This window comes from Tachypleus tridentatus, chromosome 7 (genome assembly GCF_004210375.1).
Source record: "Tachypleus tridentatus isolate NWPU-2018 chromosome 7, ASM421037v1, whole genome shotgun sequence".
Classification (NCBI taxonomy): Eukaryota; Metazoa; Arthropoda; class Merostomata; order Xiphosura; family Limulidae; genus Tachypleus; species Tachypleus tridentatus.
Genome location: NC_134831.1, coordinates 145,284,753 through 145,307,644, shown reverse-complemented (window position 1 = coordinate 145,307,644; position 22,892 = coordinate 145,284,753). Strand labels below are relative to the sequence as shown.

At 32.6% G+C, this 22,892-nt stretch overlaps 1 protein-coding gene across 17 annotated transcripts in view; it reads left to right on the top strand.

The window, feature by feature from the left end:
* The window catches only part of LOC143256826 (serine/threonine-protein phosphatase 4 regulatory subunit 1-like), a 164,898-nt gene that overhangs the window by 123,350 nt on the left and 18,656 nt on the right, over positions 1 to 22,892 (top strand). For 8 of the 17 annotated variants that reach the window (XM_076514536.1, XM_076514535.1, XM_076514542.1 and 5 more), the window contains 4 exons: positions 999 to 1,105; positions 11,100 to 11,242; positions 11,688 to 11,748; positions 13,164 to 13,249. In XM_076514536.1, coding sequence (XP_076370651.1) covers positions 999 to 1,105; positions 11,100 to 11,242; positions 11,688 to 11,748; positions 13,164 to 13,249 — 397 coding nt within the window. The remainder of the gene's footprint in view (positions 1 to 998; positions 1,106 to 11,099; positions 11,243 to 11,687; positions 11,749 to 13,163; positions 13,250 to 22,892) is intronic. The other 9 variants (XM_076514549.1, XM_076514552.1, XM_076514551.1 and 6 more) reach the window with 2 other exon arrangements.

The following is a 22,892-nucleotide window of genomic DNA, read 5'->3' as shown; positions in this document are numbered from 1 at the left end:
TTGTGACGTCATATGTGTTTTCTTAATAGTGTTTTATCACAGTGTGTCTGTTGAACCTGACTTTAAAGCAACAAGCATTTTATGAGAGAATTAAAGGCCCCATACTGTTTTTTCTTCAACGTATTGTAGCAACAGTTCACGAATGGATGCGAAATGTCAAATTGCTTGATAACAGGGGTAAACTTAAATGACGTTTCAACAAATAATAGTTTGTGAAGGTAATATGGCCAGTTATTAATAGATTGTAACGTCGTTTGTTTCAAATAAATAATTACCAAATGGATTTCGCGCCTATAAAACTATCTTTACACGAACTTGTACTTTTGTATTCCTGAAATATTTCGTATAAATATTGGAGAAATTAATTGCAGGTATAAATAACACCCAACAATGTTAGTTAATAGTTTGCATTTTTATTTTCAGATGTATCAGAACGTTCTGTGTCATGTTTCAGATGGCCTGTTTATAATTGTTATTGTTCACGTTGATTGCAAATATATATTATTAGATGAACCTGAAATACTTGACTCTTAACTGAATGATTTATTTTAGGTTATAACTGTCTACGTAATGAATGTAGACTTTCTGTAATAATATTAATTTTGCTGGGTTTTATCAGCTCTTACCTTTTCTGTAAACACATTGGGTCATTTAAAGAGTTGAAAAATATTTAGTATCATTGTGACATTTGAGCACACTTATTAATCTAAAGTGTACACGAGCGTATATTAATGATGTACGGACGTTTTAAGTAAGAATAAACACTTTGGACCAGATAACTTCATGAGCCACCAGGATTAAATCATCGTTCAGTCTGTTCTGTATGTCACAGAACACTTTCAGACATTTTGTTTCAGTGTTTCATTCCAAGCGTTTTACCGAAAGTGAGATATATAGTAAAGTGCGTATAAACTAATGAACACGTTTGTCAATGTATAGTAGTGCACCCCAACCCATAATAAAAACGTATAAATAGAGATATATTTTTCCTTTTCTAGACAGTTGGTGGCTCGTAGTATCCTCGAAACACTACGTGTTGTTGCTGACAATGAAGAGGAAGTTGATCGTGTTGTGGTTGTGCTTCGAAAGCTTTCTGAAGACAGTGGTAAGATCTTGTGTCATTTCTTGAAGTGTGATAGTGTGAAAGATGTCTAAGAACTTCCTAAGCTTCCCTTTTATCTGTCTAAATGTGATTTTTCATACTTTTATTAAACTAGAAACTGAGTTGCGGATCACTGAGCATGCTATGATCTGTACTTTTACTGAGATCTGCTTGAAATTGGAAGTTAGACAGTAAGAAGAATCATCTCGTAGTAACGTAATAGAGAATGTTTTATTAGGCAACCAAACCCAGGACTAGTACAGTGTGTGAATCGAACACTTAAGCTATCATAGTGATGTTCATGATATAAAGATGATCAAAGACGTGAAGGAAACCCTTTGGTGTCCATTTTTCTTCCCACCTTTACATGATTTGCTTAGTAGTATTTGCTGTTTGGAAAAGGTTAGATACAGACAAGAATAATTTAGTGCGCATTTTTTTATGGTCGTTGTGGAAACTTGGAAATCAATAGTGGGCACAAATGCCTTTGTTATACATATAAAACCGAACGTTTATACGTTTTGTGTGTGTAACACTGCAAGACTCTTTTAGCCATACCTTCTGTTAAAAAGGACATTTTCATAATAAATTGTGGAGTAGAACGATTTATATTAGATTTACTTCCATGTTTCTGTTGTTTGAAAGGCATTTATTAAATAAATTTTAATTACAAGGTGACAGTTTTCGTGGAAAAACAATTACAAACACGTCAAAAATATTAATTTTATATCCTTTTTGACAAATTAAAATTTTTTGGATACTTCTAAGATCCAGAATTCTTCCATACATATTAGCCAAATCTACTTTTTACACACACTGTAAAAAAACACGTTAGTATAATAAAAGTAAGCACTTCTCAAACATCATAATGAAAAGGAAACGCTGTAATGAATTAATTTGTTTCTCAGTATAAAATTGACACCAGTATCAAACATTATGTTCCAGTGAATTTATTATTCAAATGTTAATGGTTGGTTGGGTGTCTTATGGCGCAAAGCAACTAGGCTATCTGCGCCGAAATGTTAATGGAAGTCGTATCACTGTTTTTAGCTGTTTATATTCGTATAGCTTCCGTTGATGAGCGGGCACCGTGTAATATATCAGGGCTTCATTGGCATTATACTAGGTAGGTTCCAGTACCTTACATGTAATTTTGACGTTTGTTATGAAAGCAATAAGAGAAGCTTCATAAACACTCATTACCCGCTTTATTTTTAAGTTTTGAAACCATAAGAATACAGTTTGGTCTCTTGGATTATATATTGATGATGGAATAAGTTTATTGCAATGGAAGCCATACAACGATTAAATATTGCAATTATTCGAGATGTCTGTCTGTCTGTATTGTTTAAACAAAAACAACAAAATAACGTAGTTTTTATGACTTTCAAAATCTGTATTTTTTGCACCTTTTAGTATATATAATCAAGTAAAATTGGGGAGATACGTCCGTTAAAGTTTCATTTACTTTTGAAATAAACAGCAATATGGGTATGAATGATCTTTAAATTATCCAGTGAGAATTTCTGTTTAGTTTTAGAATGAAATCTCTTGCTTTACTATTTAATATCGAATACTTGTCATATGCCCGTTTCTATCCTATTGTCATTTTTAACTCTGAACTAATAGAATTTATTTGTGTTACTAAAGCAGCAGAAACCTCTTTACTCTTGACGTCTCCTCACAACTCTACTACATAAGCGCATGATTTTGTCTCCATTAATTGTATCTCACACCGACTCACCTTTTTTGAACTTTCATACATTGGAGGACACGTTTCTGTAAGAGCTTTAACAAACACTGTCACCTACAAACTTGATTATCAGTAACTGAGTATAGTGTCTTACATTTATTGCAAAGAATCTGCAGTTAAGTGATTACTGTCAGTGTTATGAACAGTGTAAATTCACTACATAAAGCATGCAAATATAGAGTAGGGTACGTTCTCGAAAGGCGTTTCAGAATATCGTAACCACCAGAAAGAGTGATTGCTAACAGAACGACAGTTGATTCCATTATATACACATGGATCTTTCTATCATGTGGGCAGTGAAAATTTTGAATTATTCCCATGAAGATTACGTTCCTAAATTTGTGTTGCCAGCATGAATTAAAAACATGATTAGGTATTAAAGTGACTAGTACTACCTTTAGAAATAACTCCCTTTGTTTTTCGTTGTCATAGATACGGGTTTTGTCACAAGCAGCAAGTTTTGTTCTATATCTGAATCAGCAGAATTACTAGCCAAGCTCTCGGTTTCCTCAAAGATGGAGAGATATACCACGCTAAGGAGAGCTATGTGTGAAGGCACCGTTCTCTTTGTCTTAAGACATACTGCACATTAAGCGTTCTAATAGTAGACTGTACTTGCATCTTTATCGTGTTGGCGCTAGTTTAACATAATCTTGAAGACAATGCGTCTCACTCAGATTATTTTGTGGGATTAATAAAGGATTGTTACATCTTCATATTCTTATCATAAAGGGGGTGGGGGTAAGTTTTCTGATACTTCAATAGTTATTTTGACAATAATAAAAAATCATCTAACTTTGCAGACAGTGACTATAGTCCATAAAGAAAGTTATGTTGCATTGTTGTTGACTGTTCTTTAAACGTTATAGAGCAGTAATATTCACAGAAAAAAAAAAAATCCTCAGTCGAAAGATTTAAAACCGAAACATGTGGCCAAGCATTCTATTTAATTCGCCAAATTGTTTGGAATTGTTTACTAAGGTTACCTGAAAACATCAACAAATACACTTACGAGATCTTTAAGAAGTGAAACGTTTGTTACGGTGTTTCAAAAGATAACTAACTGAAAAAAACCCAACAAAAACGAGCATTTTACTTTTAACTTACAAAAGCACCTGAACGTCCTTGAGAAACAGTTAATATGGAACTAAGGATTCTAAGTACTTCATTTCTCTTGCACAGAGGCGTGTGTGTTTAAAATATGTAATTTCAAATACCTTTGTTATATATTATCTGCTCTGTTTTTTGTTGTTTTTTTTCTCTTGAAATGTCGATAGAAAGAGTGGTTGTTAATAGATCAGAGTGACAGCGTGATGAAGTGTTTTGGCCATGTTGTCAATCTGTCATTCATGGAGGGGGCTAAACTGTTACTTACAGGTTTGTTTAAATATTGATCTCTAACCTCTATATTGATAAACAAGCGTAGTAAAAGGCTACAGTGTATACTGTATATATAACGAAGTGGACACGACTTTGTGTGCTGTAATTTCTGTCATGTAATGTGAAGCAGTTAACCACATAACAAACCTAACCATAAAAACTCACATTTATTTTACACCGATAAAATAATCATCGAGGTTTTTATTGTCAGTTGAATTATAAATCGCCACTTAAGAATAACTATCAGTAATTTTGAAGATTGTGTACAAAGTAATACAGAGAATGTCGTCTTCTACACATTGACCAGCTAATCTATTTGTCGTTTACTTAAAAAAAAAAAAAAAAAAAAAATCCTAACATGGGGTTCGGTTCTCCGCGGTGAACACAACTCAGATCGCCCATTGTGTATCTTTAAACTACTACAAATGAACTGTCTTTCGTATCTCAGTCAATCTGAGTCCTGGTGTTGTGCGAAAGGCATTTTTGGCACTGAATATAGTAGATGTAGCATGATTGAAATATTATCACATACTCTATTTTCACTCGTAAGTTCGTTTAATAAAAAATAGTAAACCCTTGCTTGGTAGTTTTAGTTGTTGTTTTCTCATTGTTAAAAATTATGGCTTTATTGTATATTGTGTTTTGTTCTGTTAAAAATTATGGCCATTTTTGGTATTGTTTTTGTTCTAAGAATAGAAGGTATGGTTCTTTCATGTACTGTTTTTTTCGAGTATTAGAAAGGATGGTGTTATTGTTATTTTTGTTCCAATATTAGAAGGTATAGCTTCTTATTGTATTCTAACGTTGGTAGATATGTTGCTTTTGGTTTAATATTAAAAGGTATGAACTTATTATTAATATGGTGAACGTATGTGCATATCGCTAACTTTATTGAATTTATAACGAAATCTGATGTGTTAACAAACACACAAAATGAAATGTGGTTGTCTTATTGTAATTAAAAGTAACGTTTTAGTTATTAATTGTCGTGATACATAAGATTTCCCACATCCGAGTTGTATATTGATCATATTGTACTGACGTAAAAACATTGTATGTATGGGTATTGAATATGTTTCAGATAAAACAGATAAGTTATATATCAATTCAAAAGCATGCTTTATATAATCGGACTAATAATATTATTCCTGAAAGTTCTCGATATTAATTATTATATTAATATGTTTTCTAAAACGTGAACTCTGATTTGTAATTTCTATATTTTAATTTTTAATTGTAAGGTCAAAGGAACTTTACATATTTTATTAAAGGGCGGATATATATTTTTGCTCATAGCTTGCACACACGTATATTAACACTTCCTTATTTCCGCGTCTCATTTAAAAAAAAAAATTATCTTAACGCACGCGTCTTAATTTGCATAAGATCTAGGATTACGAATTGATACAATAACAACTGTATTACCCCCAGTGACGTAAGAGTTTAGTGTACTGGTTTAAAATTCTAAACTCTGGGTGTCGATTCCCGAAGTGAATAGAACACGAGCATTATTTCGTTAAAACAAACAAAAGTTTTGATAACGTAGCACTAGTTATTAAAAAAAGTATTGAAGTCGCATTTAAACCTTTTTTGCATTTGCCGTTATATGTGTATTCGTTTTCTGAATCGCCAGGTGTTTTTAGATTTAATATTCATTCGGTGATATTCTCACTAACTATTCAAGGACACTTCAGATCAGTTGGCGCCATCTATCATAATGACAGGTAACTGTTTGTAATAATATTGTAAAAAATAAAAGTAGCAGAACCGATAAAGATAACTTATCAACCTTAACTACGTTATTTACGTGTTTTATGAATTTCGCTTTTTAAAAAAAAATTAAACCCATTTACCACCTAAAAATTTTCAGTTGTCATTTTATTGTGTATGAAGGAGTGAGGTGACTAAATAGTCCTTTATGTAGTCTTTTGCTTAATAACAAACAACTCTTCTCTTGAAAATCTTGTGTCTAATAATTCATTTTGTGTATTATTCTGTATAAAAATAGTTTCTGCGTTGTGTAAAGAACGTTTAAGAAAGTTTTTAAATGCTATGTCACAACGATACTTAAGATTGGATATTTCTAGTTACTGTGGCTACTAGATCATCTAATACCCAGCGTTGTCTATGTTACTGGAACCAATGAAAGCTTTTTAATTATTACACACAATAGGCAAATATACAATTTACACGTTAGGTTAAATCAGATGTTTGCTAGATTTACCGAATATAGCCGAATGGATTTAGACGAAAGTTAGTATACATTTGGACTATGACCTAACTTAGAAGTGGTTAATTTTTGGATGGTCAAGGTCACGAAAAAAAATCACTGTCTGTTAACGTGGCAAGCCTTTTTTTCTTTTTTTTTGTCCCATAACAAAGTAAAAATGATCGCCTTTGGGTGAAACTTGATCGATATATTTACGATATTATTCTTCATTGTCCTGTAGAAAATAGTACGCTTTCATTAATAACGACGGTTGATTGGTTGGTCGGTTTGGTGTTTTATGACACAGTAACGACGGACATACCATATTTATTGAAAGTCAAATGTAATCAATGCTATGTGGCAGAAGTATACGCTCTACTGGGTGTCCCTCTAGTTTCAATTGTGATTAGGCTGTTGGAATCGACATCAGTGGATTACATCTTCATTTCTTAATTTTACTTAACTTGCGTTTGACCTGTTAAGATTTGATCATTCTGTTTCTGTAACATCACGTCACAATATAAGTAGGATCATAAACGAAAGCAACCACAAAAAAATGGCCAAAGTATTCGCGCGAACTATGTGGAGTATTCTAAGCTAAGACTCCTGTAGTGAATGCATAACAAAGGTTTTTCACTGCGAACAAAAGGTATCGAATAAGCCTTAATAACTGAGGTATTTGTCAGATGGATTATTTTGACTCGTAGTGTCCAAGTTGTGCGGTCTACAACAACAACAAAGAAAAACCTCGCGAATCTGTTATTTATATATAAAAGATACATGGGCGTAACATAGGTGTGACTCTCATGTGAGAGTGTGATGTGGTTTTCTATGTACCTGAACTACGTTTCTATTAATAACGACGGTTGATTTGGTGTTTTATGGCGCAATACCGACGGACATACTGGGCACACTGAAATGGGTTTTATGTGGTGATATCACTTCTTTTTGTATCCAGTATTTTCTTATCAAAAGATAACATTGGGACACGGAAGATACTCGCTGTTGATTGATTATGTTCGTCACTTACATATAATAAAAAAACACCCGAGGGTTAACAATGACAAGGTTAATTGTATGACTTAGATCAATAAACATTTTACGTTAAAATAAAGTGTTAATAAGAGGACGTAACTTTATTTAGATGGGAGCTTAAAATAAACCAGAAGTGTCGCCTTTCAAATCTATGGTGCTGTATTCCAAGAAAGGCGTATTGACATCTGTATACCACAAGTAATCATTTAGCGTGTAACACAACTTCAGGGTTGGATACAAAAATAATACTGAACTTAAAATTTTTGTTCAATAAACAAGTGGAAAGAGTTACGGACTTTCGGTAAGCCTAATACAGTGCATTTTAGTTTGTACTATAAACAAGTATCCTTTATTTTCTACAGTTATACAAGATGTCGCCGCCAGCATGACTTTCCTTCCCAGACTGATATTCGTATTTTTGTACTTGTACGCAACGATCCGTAATTAACGCTTATTTGCACCGAGTATCGATAATTTGACACAGCCTTATGGGAATCACGAGCCTGTAGTCAACGTCCGGTCCGCCCTCCCTAAGCCTCTCACTAGATTGGTCGATTGTCATCTTCAAGGTTGCCCAATTGGCCAATCAGAGAGAGGCTACTTTTTGATCTGCTTTCATGCAGATACTAGTCTAAAACGTAGCTTTTGGGATTACAAAGAGCTGCCATTTATGTCAAGGATACGCATTGACTGACATGTAAACTAACGTTTCTTTTATCTATTTAATATATTGGGTAAATAAAGCGTCATTTCAGCTGTTAAATCTGCTGTATCTCGTGGAATAGCATGTATAATTTTGTATTATTGTTGTCTTTTTTTTCTTTTGCCCACTGAGTGGGTGACCAATACTCCATTTTTCGTTTACAGTTTCTTCTAATAATTAACCAGGAACAGTTTAAAGAGCATTAATATTTTTCCCTTATATACCCCGTCATCATTATCGAACATATTGTGTAAAAGCTCTTTCAGTTGTTATTTTTATATCTTCTCTAATCTGTCAAAATGCTGTTTATAGTTATAATAAATGCTTCCAATCGTTAGTTGTAACTATTTCTAGGATGTTTTCGTATGTTTAGGGAAGTATGCGATATTTTATTGTCAAGCTGTCTCTTTTTCTTGCATGAAATATTTAACCGTTTCCTTCTCGAAAACCCGTTAGTCGCGCGAGCAACACGCGTGTTATTCAGTAAAGGCCACGAGCACTGCTTGCGTCGGGCACGCGCCCGCAAAGCAAAAACTAATTCAAAAGGTAACTAGTTAGGAAAACGAGAAACTAAAACCTCGTGTTTTACTACAGGTTAACACGTGTTTGTAGGTATGTGTGGATACACTTTTATTGGAGAAAAGAAACTACATGTTCTTAAGAGTGCTATCTCATTTTCTGTTTTCACATAAAAATTACTAACTATTCTTCGCTTCTTTTTCGCTCTTAGATGAGAATTGGTGTGTTTTTAAAACTTTCGATTTTTACACAATTTTTGCTGATATATTTATAATTTATGTTTAGAAGACCGTTATAATTACATTCGTGTGCTTTTGGATTCTGCTTGTAAAAAATCATACCAACCCTTTTTTAATGATTATAGTTTTTCTTACGATTATAATAACCCGTTTTTTGTTACACGCTCTTCAGAATATTCAAGCCAATTTTTTTGCACTTGATAGGCTTTGAACAAAAGTATTTACAGGCTTTAGATTTATTTTAACCATAAAGCAAGTATTTTTACAGTTTGTTAATTTCTTGTAAGTGTCCCATCAGCTAAGTCCTCTGTAATACATATTAAACGATCTAATCTTGTAATAAAATGTGTGTAAATACTTGTTATAGAAGTTTATAATATTTTTTGTAAACGTGATTTACTCTATCTTGAAATAACTAAGATTTGTTTTGTTTTCAAATTTAAGTTTTTGGATGAGGAAGAAGTGTTCTTTTTTCTATTATATCAGAGGTGCAGACGTGTGCATTGTAGTTTTGTTTGTTTTTAAATTTCGCGCAAGACTACACGATGGTTATCTGTGCTACTTGTTCCTAATTTAGCAGTGTAAGACTTGAGGGAAGGCAGCTAGTCATCACCATCAACCGACAATTCTTTTTACCAACGAATAGTGAGATTTACCGTTACTTTTTAACGCTTCCACGGTTGAAAGGGCGAGCATGCTTGGTGCGACAGGGATTTGTTTTCATATAAAAACAAATAGTTTCTCTTCAATTTTTACAAAATATTTTCACCTATGATTCACTTATTAAATGGCATGAGTGTGTGCACCTGACTTTTTGTAAAGCTGTAGAAAAGAAATAGGATCTAATTAAAATAACTTTCTTTTTTCTTTTTGAACAAATTTTCCTCCATTAGTGATCCTCTAAAAATCCAATAGAAAAGGAAAGTTCAGCCTTTGAGGGCAAGGTAGAACTGCAGAAGTATTTATAACACACACTTAAATATGCTTTTAAATCCTCATGGTTTTGTTGTTTTTTTAAACTAGTATTCTGGCTTAATGGTTGATAAACATAGAGTAAGACAGTTAAACTAGAAATGTATACTCAAGCACATTTCCCCACCAATGGATGATCAAAGTGTTTATTCATACATACATTTACATTGTATTTGTAGCAACTACATGAATGCTGCTGTGAAACTTTTTTCTGTCTTTTGTTATTTGTGCCTAAGATGCATACAAGAAATATACTAGTTAAGTTTAGAGGATCCACTTAGCACAGTGAGCTAAGGAAGAAAAGTTGTTTCTAAGAACTGCCTTAATTGGCCCAGTGTCAAAAGTGTACTTGTGACTAGAAAATTTTATTTTTTTTCTCAGTGCACATGTCTGAATGGGAAGGAATTTCTTTAAAAAATGTCCAAGTATTCATGGACCCACATAAATGGTAGTTGAAAATATTAAAAATTAGACCATCAATGTAGAATTCAATACTGAAACTGCCATCTGTAGCAAGAAGTTAATCACTCAGTGAACATCATGAATTGAAATGCTATTAAAACACTTTTTTGAATAAATGAATTTAAGTTCTCACATTATGTGAATGATACTGATAGAAAACAAATTTAGTATTGCTTTTTCATTGTTGTTAATTTGTAGAAAACTGTAAACCATATATAATCTTTAGAACGTACAAATTGTTTGGATCTTTTCTGCCTTTTGGTTTCTGACTGCATTGAAATAATAATACGTACTGAATTTTCTGTAGATAAAATTGGTTCTTTATTAACTCCTTAAACCAGAGCAGATGCTGCTGGCATCCAGCTGAAAACCCTGATTTACTTATTGGATGGTGGCAACATCCAACAACGTTTGTCTCCTTTGGCTAAAAACTAATCCAAACCATGTTATCGACCTTGTATAAAGTATGGTAATAAATATTAGGACATTATGTATAATATGCAAAAAAAAAAAAAATATTGGGTTTAAAAGACCTAAACGTTTTCTTTTTAATTATTGCACATTTTGGGTTTAAAAGACCTAAACGTTTTCTTTTTAATTATTGCACATTTTTAGTATCTTCTATTTGTGGTAAGCAACAATATTAGGAAAGTGTAGTTGTTAGTTAAACAGATATGTTTTCGTTTTTGAAGAATTAAATGGATTATATTTCTTAAAAATTTTAGAACCAAGCATTCGTGCTGAACTCATGGAACAAATTCCTCACATTGGAACTTTTTGCTATGAATGGGGAGGTTACTTAGCGGATATAATACCCTCAGTTATAGTGCCGACTGTGGTTAAATATCTTACTGATATTAACAACCAGGTAAGCAAGCTCGTTGCATCTAATTCACATTTTCTACTGTCAAAAACAGATTTGATTGTTTTAGGTCATTTTCAACAATTTGTGCAAAAAATGCAAGATTTCTGATGAACAACCACAATCTTTTTTCTGTCTCATTTATTTCTTACATTCCTAGAATGTTTAACTTGAAACATGTTGGGTTGAGCCGAACTTCATGAATATTTTTTTAATTGTATGCACTCCAGTTAAAATTTTTGTGCCATATTATTTGTCCACCAAAATTGGAATATACAGTATTTCCCCATTTTGTCTTTGTACATCATGTACTTGGGAACTAAATATGTAGTGTTATGGTGTAAGCAGTCATAACATTCTTATGAAAATGCCCTTTACATAGTTTTACAAGTCTTGTGCTTTAGTGAAGTTATAAAAACTGTCTTCATAACTGTTTCATCTTGTAAATTAGGTTCGTAAAACAACACAAGCTGCTCTGATGGTGATGGTGGAACAGAAATTGATTGAAAAAGGTTTGTGTTAGTAAGCATTTTGTAATCTTCTTGTTCAATATTTAAACTTGCAACAGAAAATGTTATTTGATGTCAGTGACAGCTTTTTGTAATATAATAATTGATAAATGAAAACTATCATCAAATGACTATTAGTAGCAAAGCTGTGGTAATAAAGAAAATGTAACCAGTTGCTACAAACACGTTAACTGAAATGTTTGTAGAAGAAGGATTAGAAGAGTTAAAATAAAGTGTTGAATAGTAGTTGTTTCTGGAATATTGTTTTAACAGTTAGAGAGCAACTGTTAAGGAACAAAATGTGAACTGGTATGTAATAACTCTTCCTGGAGTATTATTTAAGTGTTACAATTTGTCTGTTACAGAAATAGAATGGCCTGCTAAATGGTAAATGTTGCTTCAAACTTGAACTATCAGACAGGTCTTACAAGTATGTGATTTAAAAGTTAGTCAGCATATGCTATAGTGAAATTCTGACTTGTTATACACCTCCTGAAAAATGATAATCCTCCAGACAGTAGGTCTTACTGGTATATGATTTAGCAGTCAGTAACTTGATAAACTGGTGTTGGGGAGTGAAGAGCTCTTAGTTTTACAGGCTCTTATTGCAACAGAACAGTGTCCCACTAGTCAATAGACAGATTTCCTTCATACCGTACTTCAGTGAATAAAGTCTACCACAGTTAACTGTTGTATCACAGAACTGTCTTACTCCATAATTAAATAGAATGCTGACATACTTTTGAGCAGCAAGTTTCTGTAACATTGTACTTACATTAAATAAAAAGTGATTTAAAATACAGCCATTAAATATAAAGAAAATAAATATTTCCCTTTGAACTTGAAATGGTGATGTCTTTTCACAGTATTGCAGTGCCCTATAAAAGAATTGTTGCTGACCTCTTTTTTTGAGTATTGTTTGAGAGCTGACAAACTAATGGTATCCTTAAATTCATTCACTGTGGCTTGGGTGTGTATTTCCCAGTGTAATGGGAAATATCCATTCCAGCCTTACATAGGAAGGGGTTAATAGCCTTAAATATAAGAATCAATATATTGTTGTAAATGTGTTAAATAATTACCAAGTTATTTTAAAAGATTCTTCTGACTATACATAATCCAAAACTGTCTGAATATGATAGTAATTTATTAGACTATTAGAAGTTAAGTAGTATGCATCTGTCAGTTTAAATGGTACTGATTATCCTAGTCAGAGAGACATTTAACTGATAATTAAGTTTTTAACACTTAAGGCACTCATTATAGAGGAAACTATTTTACATTTTAAAACATGTAATATTTGTAAAAGGCTCAAATGTAATTATCTTTGTAAATGTTTTAGTGCGCACTAATTTTCAAAGCATTTTTGTAGATGTACTTAATAAAAATGAAGTGTGAATTGACATTTTAATCCACAGCAAAACTAGAAGAACACATATGCCCTCTAGTGTTACAGCTGACAGAAACTGAGCATATGGATGATCATAGAACAGAGGCTGTAGCTGTAAGTGTTATTTCTATCATATTTACTAGGGTGGGCATCAAAGTATGGAGTTGTTTTTTATTTTCTGAAATGGCATTTAAAGTGACATTGCATCATAATTTTTTAAAAAATTTCTGCAGACATTTTTGGGTACAATAAAATTAAATCATCTTCAAGCACTTTAAATCCCAGTTGTCGGTGCAATGGTATTTTGCATACATGTCTTTAGGATTAACTTTTCTATGTTCTGTCAGGTTGAAAGACCAGATATATCACTTCCGTGATGTATAATTAGCTTACATATGCGCTGCAATCAGACTATCATTACCAAAAGTGTTATTAATTATTGTGATTTGAAAATTTACATTACTATAAATAAGGAGAAAGTTATTTTTGCTTTGATGTTATGGCTGTACTTAAAGCTTTTACATTTCTTCAAGGGCTAAAAGTATTTCTGCTATTTTCATTTATTCTAGCCCTTTAAATATTTTATCCCAGTGTGTGTTACGTTTTGATATTTAATGTATAACAAAATTTACCTAATTTGTGAGATTGAAACAGGCTGTTTGGAAGTTATAATGTACAAAGCCTTTTTTATTTGTATTGCTTTAGAATCTTTTTTTTGTGCACATACTTCATTTAATAGGTACAAAATCTTCTGTTCCTATGGCATGATATCATATATCCTACAGCTCTGCTATCGTATGAAAGTACCTATATTATTTCATAGGATTAAAATCATCATCATATGTACATACATTAATATTTCTTAAAAGTGATATTTGATGTTAAACTTTCATTCTGTATAATTATAACAGTAATTTAAATAACATACAACATGCTCTTTGACGTTTGCATACAAATATTTTTTGTTTTGTTTTGGCTTAATCCATAATGAAATGTATGCAATTTTTTTTTTAACAAATGGTATGCAGTTGAGATGTTAGATTTACTTCTTTCCTACAAATTGGTGTTCCAGATGCTTGGAATCTTTATATTCAAAACATTTTTTCCATGAAAGACATGGGTAGTGAGAGGTGGCTGAAGTTATCATCTCACTACCTTGTCTTTGAAGGAAAGGATGGTATAAGCTTCTGAAAAATGGTAAGTCCTCCTTTTACTCTTTGTTTAGAGAATATTAAAAACTTATAAATAAATAACTGCTGCTTTCCTGCTTTTTTTCATTTTGGTGGTGGTGGAAAGAACACACAGAATTATATAATCTCTGGTTTGGTGTTTGTTGGAAGTAAAATAAGAACAGAAATTAGTTTAATTTTTTAATTCATGCTTCCAGAATGATAGAAAAGGATGATGAAACTTGCATGTTTGTCTAAGAAAAGTAAATGATTGTACTTTTAAATTTCCGTTTTGCCCAGGAACATTTGGAATCTTGATTATTATTGTATACTCACTATGTGAGGAATCTTTTACCTGATATTACCATGAGAAACCTTGGTATTACTTTTGTGATAACTATATGAAGAATCGTGATATTTCTCTTATGATAGCTGCCTGAGGAATCTTAATATTACCCTCATGTGATAATACCTGAAGAATCTTTATCATTGTTGTGTGATAATTACCTTTGAAATTTTTATCACTCTCATGTGTAATCACCCCGAGGAATCATGATATTTCTTTCTTGTGATAATTACCTAATGAACCTTTATCACTGTCACATGATGGTTACTACTTGAAGAATCCTGATTTTAGTCTTGAGACATTGTACCCTGTTTTGCAGCCATCAAAGAGACTGTGAAATGTGTTCTAAATCTGATTCATATCACAGCCATCTTTGATGAGCTGTAGGGCAGTGAAAACTAAGAGAAAAATCTTCTGAATCATCAAGAAGAATTCAAAGTCCAAGAATATGAGCACAATACTACAGCTAATTTTGGTATTGGAGTAGATTTGTGATGTAATGACCCAATAGTAAAGAACAGTTTTTTGTGATACATATGTATTTGATATTTTTGAAAATCAAAAATTGATGTAAATAATTATTTTATGGAATGAAAGTGGGAATGTTCATGGTTTCTAGTATACTAATATTTTGATACTATTTCTGTTAATATGATTTCAATACCTATGTACATATTTTTATACTTACAATTTGCTAATCCTAACACTTAAATTAATGTGAATGTATCTTTCCCTCATATAAATTACTGATATAACTCAAATAGATGGTTATAATATGCATTTCATAACCATGCATGTTGTGCATAGAAAAATCATGTTGGAGACATCATGGTTAATCAGTTAAGAATATGTTTTTGACTACCAGCTACATGTACTAAAGAAAGCTCATGCTTTCCTTGACTGTCATTATGGCTACAATATATGGTGGACAGTCTCATCATAACCATCTTGATGTGGCTGTAGAAGATATTGTTGCTTCTTTGACTATTTTTGAAAAAAAATGCTTTGTTTCTCTCATGCCTTAATTTTGTACAATTTCAAATGGATATTTATTTCAAAACGTTGTTAATGACTCAGTTTTTCCTAAGTAGTGTTGGTTTCTATGTGTGAAATTGTGAAGTAGTCGTTTATATTTTTTTATAATTTTCAAAATAAAAGTGTTATAGTATTTTTCACATGACTACTTGTAAATTAGTTTATGAAGGTATAAGGTATATCACAATGAAATTTGGTTTATTAATTTTTAAGATCTCGTTCAGAATGCTTTTTTAAGAGCTATTTTTACCCAAATCCTAAGGCCTTGATCTATAGACGTTTAAGTTCACTGGATTCCAGATAGCTATGTTTACAGTGATTAAAATTGGGTTTTTGCACGTTCGTATTTCTTGTCTAAAATGCATCTTACAGTTTTGTTTATTCATGATTTCTCTCAAGTTAGTTTCTGGTACGAAGTTTATATATATTTGTGTTTATTAACTATTGAAACTAACTTCTCTTGTCAGGTTTTTCTTCCCTTCTATTATACTTATGTAGTGAATAAAACTATTTATGTCCAGTTTGTTAGTTTTAGCATATCTTCTAAGTTATTTTCTTTTTACCCATGTTACTAAAACATGTCTAATTATTCTTAGTTCTACTAAAACTTTGCAGTTTTGACTGACTTAATGCATGATTATTGACATGTTTAATATCTATAATTTTTTTTAACCCAAACTGAATTTTTTCGTTTTATTTTAAGGTGTTTTATTAATGCGGAATCTCACTATGTTTTAATGTTTTCCCTTTTCTTCAGTTTTATTGTTTCTCTAAATTTATGTTTATCCGTCACCGAATTTTTTGTTTATAATTTTAGAACTGTGATCGTCCTATGATTAATAGATTTTTGTAGAATTTTTAGTGTATTGTTTAGCCTGAAGTTACTAACGGCTAAACACGGTTTTTACATAGTTATGAGTTTTGTAAACTGTATGTTATCCCATAGCCTTTTTTAGTTGAGTGGGTTTGTAATCAACTAAGCATGATTTCAAAAGTGGTATTGTCACAGAATCGTTCTCTAAGCAACTGTGATTTTCATAATTATCTGTACTCAATGGTCCTGGTTTTACTAATGTCAGAACACCGGCCCAGTTACATATCACAAAGTCTGTAAATAGAACGTCAGATCCCCATCACTCACAAAGTGGCTGTTGTATGCTTCAACTTAGGTTCATATCACAGCCAGCTTTGATGAGCGAAGAGGACACTGTTGACGTCAGAACCTCACAATGGAAGACATAAACCAGAATTCTCTGAGGTTAGGCATAAAACTTCAGTCTTTGCCTTTTGTGCCAGTCAGTTAAGCCGCTTTGATTTATTAGTAACATTGTTATTTTAAAGTGTTTGTAGTGCTTTATGAGTTTAAAGAGAGTGAATTGTGGTTTGTCAAACAATGTTTATTTCTTTAAATTGTAAGGAGTGAAATGCAGAAAATGTTTAATCTCCAAACAGCGTGGATGAACATGTTTGTGAGAATAAAAGTTAAACTTGCAGAACTAATGAAAAAAAAATCCGTTATGTTGCTTTGATTTTCAGAGTTGACATGTGTATTAAGTATTTGTATAACTCCCAAACCAATTTACAAATTTCGAAACGTTAGTCTAGTCTTTAAAATAGCCATTAGTAATGTAATAATTGTACAACTGTAAGTCCAGCCGTTTGTTTTATTTATCAATCATAAGGTCTTACAATAAAAGCGTTGAAAGTTTACTAAAATATGTATTAACAACACTCTCAGAATATCTATATCAACTGATTACAAGTTAAAGGTAAAAAAAAAAAAAATTATTTGAAGCTTTCCACCATTCAGATTTGTCGTGTGTTTTCTCTTACGGTTTCTTTACGATCTATTTAATGAAGCTCCTCCTTTGGACCACATACCTTAATCTCTTTACGATCTTGAAGACCAAGTATAATATAGTATTTGTACACGCGCCTTTGTATGTGATTAAGTATCTCCCAAATGGTATCTCTACCACGACTGCTAGGCAGGCGTTTCCCATAGCAACAGCTGATGAGGACTTAGATAAACGAGTTGGTTGTGTCATTTGATCGAGTTTCAGACAAAGAACCAAAAAAGAACAATATTGGATATAGTGCTACATGTTTTAATATGGAGTATACATATATAGTCAGGATATATTAAAGTTCAAAAATGTTCCTACTCACGCAGAAGTAATGAAGCGAATATAAACCCGCTAGGTTTTCAAGAACTTAACACACATTAGGACGGTGGAAGATCGTTCTAAAGAATGCAGTCGTTATACACAAAGATTATTTATGGACATCAATTGCTTGGAAGTTTTTGGCGCTGATGATGTTTGTGATCATATTGGAACAATGTCTCAGCATGGTGTCCGAACCATCTTCATTGTCAAAACTTCCACACGATTGATGTTCATAAGTAATCTTCCTGTTTCTGCTTCCCAGCCTTAAAACATTGTGGTATTTAGATGGAGTCTCCTTTTTGATTTCAATATTTTAGTAGTTCTCAGTATTTTTGTTTTCTTCAAATACAATATTTCTGTTGGCTTTTTATCCTGCAACGACGGTGCAATTTGGAATGACAAAATTGGTGATGCTTACGATGTTTTTGTAACTTGTGCCTATTTACCTTTCTGAATTCTGATTTGTTTAGTTACAAATTATTACACCAAGTAATCGCCATTATCTTCTGTTTTTGTTTTTCAATAGCTGTGTTATAGAATTAACCAGGGCTGATTTTGTTCTTTAATTGCTGTATTAAGTTCCCGGATACAACCACTCAACTTTGGTGTGACTCTCTAATCACTCTTAAATAACCCTAAATTACAATTATCATTCTGTTGTAAAATAGGCACGACATTGTCAGGTGGTTAAAGTGCTTGATTCGTAATCTGCGGGTCGCGAATTCGAATACCCGTCACACCAAACATGCTCGCTTTTTTAGCCGTGAGGACGTTATTATTGACATTTAATCCCACTATTCGTTGGTAAAAGAGTAGCCCAAAAGTTGGCGGTGGGTGATGATAACTAACTGCCTTCCCTCTATTTTTACACTACCTAATTAGGTACGGCTAGTGCAGATAGCTCTCGTGTAGCTTTGCGCGAAATTAAAAAAACACACAAACAAACTGTCGTAAAATAATATTGGTGGTGATAACTGTAATATAATGCTGCTTTAGATTCGTGATACGCAAATAAACGAGAAGGATTTTAAAACCGAACTGGCAGATGTTTTCCCTGTAATTATGTTGATGCAGTGGAAAGCCTGCTAATGGTTATGTTGATGCAGTGGAAAGCCTGCTAATGGTTAATTAGTCAAGTCTCAAAACAAACAAACTTAGCAACTTTTAACCTACACTTTCTTGTTACCATAACAGGCAATTACTCCGGTTAGGATAGGGTAAAGTTCATGAACCTCGAGCATATTTTGGGATTAGAATAAAAAGCACAATTTAACAGTATCATTGTTTGGACATAGTTTTTTTCACGCATTTACTTAAAGGATTTTTGTACTTGTTCCAGTGTAGTAAGTGTATAGTTGAAAATAAAACGTCGCTTTGATAATAAAGAACTAAACCAGCAAAAAAAGAAAGCGACATTTTAAAAGTTGAATTTTTCACATACGTTTAATGTTCAATTGTAAAATAAACTATTTTAATGTTTCTTATTTGACCAGCTTTTATACTGCCGCGTTATATCGTGATAAAAGTCTGTACCCTGAAAAAAATTTTGGGGTTTAATCTACAACAGTGGCCTGTTCGAATTACCCTTAAAGTCCTTGAACGTTTTTGATTTTCTATATTAAGTTTTGTCGTCCATGCTGTATGAGAAGACGTAATGTTTTCCAAGTTTGATTTTTATCCAGTTTATGTTTTGTTACTGAAACAGCTGCTTAGAGATTATCACCATGGAGGACCTGCATGGATATTTTTATGAGTTGATTCTTAAAGGTAAATCTACAAAGCCCAAAACGTTGGGACCATAAATGAATGTAGTGTATCGTTCTCTTGTACAGTTTCCGCCCCATTAATTTATTGTCGAATACTCTGAGGGGTTCAGCATTTTGTATTATGTCCAGGTCCCTGAAATGGCTAAGGCCGGGTATAACCCCCACTGTGGTGCACGTTTTGAATCTTGAATTCGTATTATTATCTTACATAGTTGTAAATGGCTAGTCGAAGTCCACCGTAGTTACACTCGTTCATGTTCCATATGTTGTCGAATGTAGCTGAAAAGTAAACAAATGATCCCTGAAAACCTCTTAAGTCCACTTGAGACTTCCCTATAACTTCAATAATTTCGTCTTCTAAAGGGCGGAAATATTAAGAGTAAGAAGGAAACGACTGCATGTCTTAGTTCTTGTTGGTCTTAGTTCTCAGCTGTGCCTGTACAGTGAAGCCGTAGTAAAATATAGGTTTTTATGTTGTTTTTGTTATAAGTTGCCTGATTCGATAGTTAACTGACGTTGGTATTTGCCTGAATTTCTCAGTGTGATAGTACAATTAAATAACAATACAGATACATCACAGTATAAGCTGTATTTTGTTATCATCATATTTAACCAAGAGGAAGCTGAACATTATAATTTAATCTTGTTTTGCTAATAAAATTCGATTCACTTTTGCTTCCTAATAGCAGACAGTCTCAGATGTAACAACTTATTATTTAATGGACCTAAGAATGAAGCTTCAATTGATGTCTAATCAATACACTGTCATGTAAACTTTTCTTAAGATTTTTAAAATAACGAGTTATGTTCTTCCAATACAGTTCTTTCATCTCATTCCCATGATTTCTTTTAGCACAGCATAGCGTAGAAATTAGCTTGTCGGTAGGTGTGTCTGAGCATGCTTTTGTTGTGGTGCTTTTCTTACGATTGTTTTGGGGTAACGAGTTTATGCCCTTATACTCTCACCCTTCTCACTTTATTCTTTTAGCATATTTGTATGTAGTTAGTTGCTCTGTCAAGCTGTGGAACATTCGTAGTATGATTCGAGCCGTGATGCTTTTGAATACATACTCTATTTTCTACTGAATATGACGTATAAAAATATTTGGCTCAAACAGTTAGACCAAATTCCAGTGGCAGTAAGCACTGTTGACTTGACTGGTTGGTTACCTTCTCTTTGGATGGTTAAGATACTCGACTCGCAATCTGCGGGTCGCGAATTCGAATATCCATTCACCGAAAGTGCTCGTCCTTTCAATCGTGGGAGCGTTATAATGAGAAAGTCAGTTCCAATATGTTTTGGTAAAAAAAACAAAACAAGTGTTGGTGGTGGATTGTGTTGGCTGACTGCCTGCCCTCTTATTTTTTCACTGCTAAATTAGAGATAGCCCTTGTGTAGCTTTGCGCGAAATTAAAAACAAACCTTCTGGCCTGTATTCCAAACGTTTTGGACGGCAAGTTTTATTAAACTGTGCCCTGACCGTTTAGGCTATGTGAATATATAAGGTGTCGTTCAGGATAAATTTGCAATGTCCGCTGTGTCAATCTCTCTCGAACAAAGTTTCCGCGATACAAGTTCACAAATATCAGTGAAATCAAGGTATATTCTAGTATTGTATGATCACAAAAGTTTCGTACCCTATCTGTAATATGTTATTTAAGGTTCTGCTTACAAAACGTTAGATGTGTTTGTTCTTTGGTGAAATAAATTTTCGTTTTGCCAATTTTCCTTTTTATCGTTTTAATGAATGACTTTTAGACTTATTGTGATATAAATTAAACATTAAAATAGTTTAACACTAAGATAATACCATCTAGCTTTAAGATGCATGTCAAAATCTCTTAAATTCTCCATTCTATACTATTACTTTCATATATACGAAGGAAAGAGATAGCACACAAACTCCACTATGGAAGAGTACAATAGGTAATTTTTTTTTCCACATGGCTCATGTTCATGGTTATTATTTTGTAAAGTCAGAAGGAGACATCTTTACGAAAGTGTAAATTAATAGGAAAGAAGAAAATGTACTACAGGACGTAACGTATATTTATTTAAATTAAAGTCGAATGCTTATAAGATCTTTTAAGTAGACATCTATCATATGATGAGCGACATTTACCGGTTATATTTCCGGTTCTTATTGTGCCACAGAAGTAATTCTGTATGAAAGTAGATTTTTATAACGTGAGGAAAGGAAATACACTTCTATCCAATGCAGGAACAATGTTACTTTAACAGAGCCAGTAAAGCGATAAAAATTTCTAAACACGACTCTTCGTAACAAAAATGTAGTTAAACTGTGGAATGTTGCGAAATATATAAATACTACAAAATTTTCTTTGTGAAACGTACTTGCAGCAAAGACACCTAATGTCAACTTTGTTAATATATATATATATATTACACAACTTTGAAATTGTGTTTTGATGTTAATCGTATGGTATACATATCATCTTCGTGTCAACTAGACCGTTTCCACCTACATGGTATAAATAGATTTAAATACTTCTCCCCAGTAAATATCTTTCAAAGAAAGTTAATCAAGATACCGAATACTAGAAATAATCACACATTAGTTTTAGACTGAATTAAAAATACTGTTAGGTTTATATATATAAATGTTTAATTTAAGGTTACTACATTTTAAAGTGTAGGATATTATGGAACTGTTAGTTAGAAGTAATATCTCTACATAAATGTACCTGTAAATAATGCATGGACACTGTCCTCAGAGGGGCCAGAGTAAGTGCGATTTACTCTGGACTTGATGTAGTATTTCTAAATACATTCATCAACCGTGCACTAACGTACCAGAGGTTAATGGGCGTGACGTTAGCCTCTTGGGTCTGTTGATCTAAACTCGATAAAAGAAGCGAATGTTCATAGCAGAACACTCGTGTCAGGTTATCCTGTACAAAAACGGTGTCATATAATTAATCCTCGAAGCAGAACAATCTCATGTTGGATTATTATGTGCAAAATGCAGTGTCATATAATTAATCCTTCTAGCAAAACAATCTCGTGTATTGTTCTCACGTAATGAATACGGTCTATCTCATTAACAGTTGTAGCAGAACAGTTTCATGTGTGGTTACCTCGTATGAAATACACTGTTATATCGTTAATTCTTGTAGCAGAACAGTTTCATGTGTGGTTACCTCATGTGAAATACACTTATATCGTTAATTCTTGTAGCAGAACAGTTTCGTGTGTGGTTACATCGTATGAAATACACTTATTATTATTTCTAATTGACGGAGCTAAACATT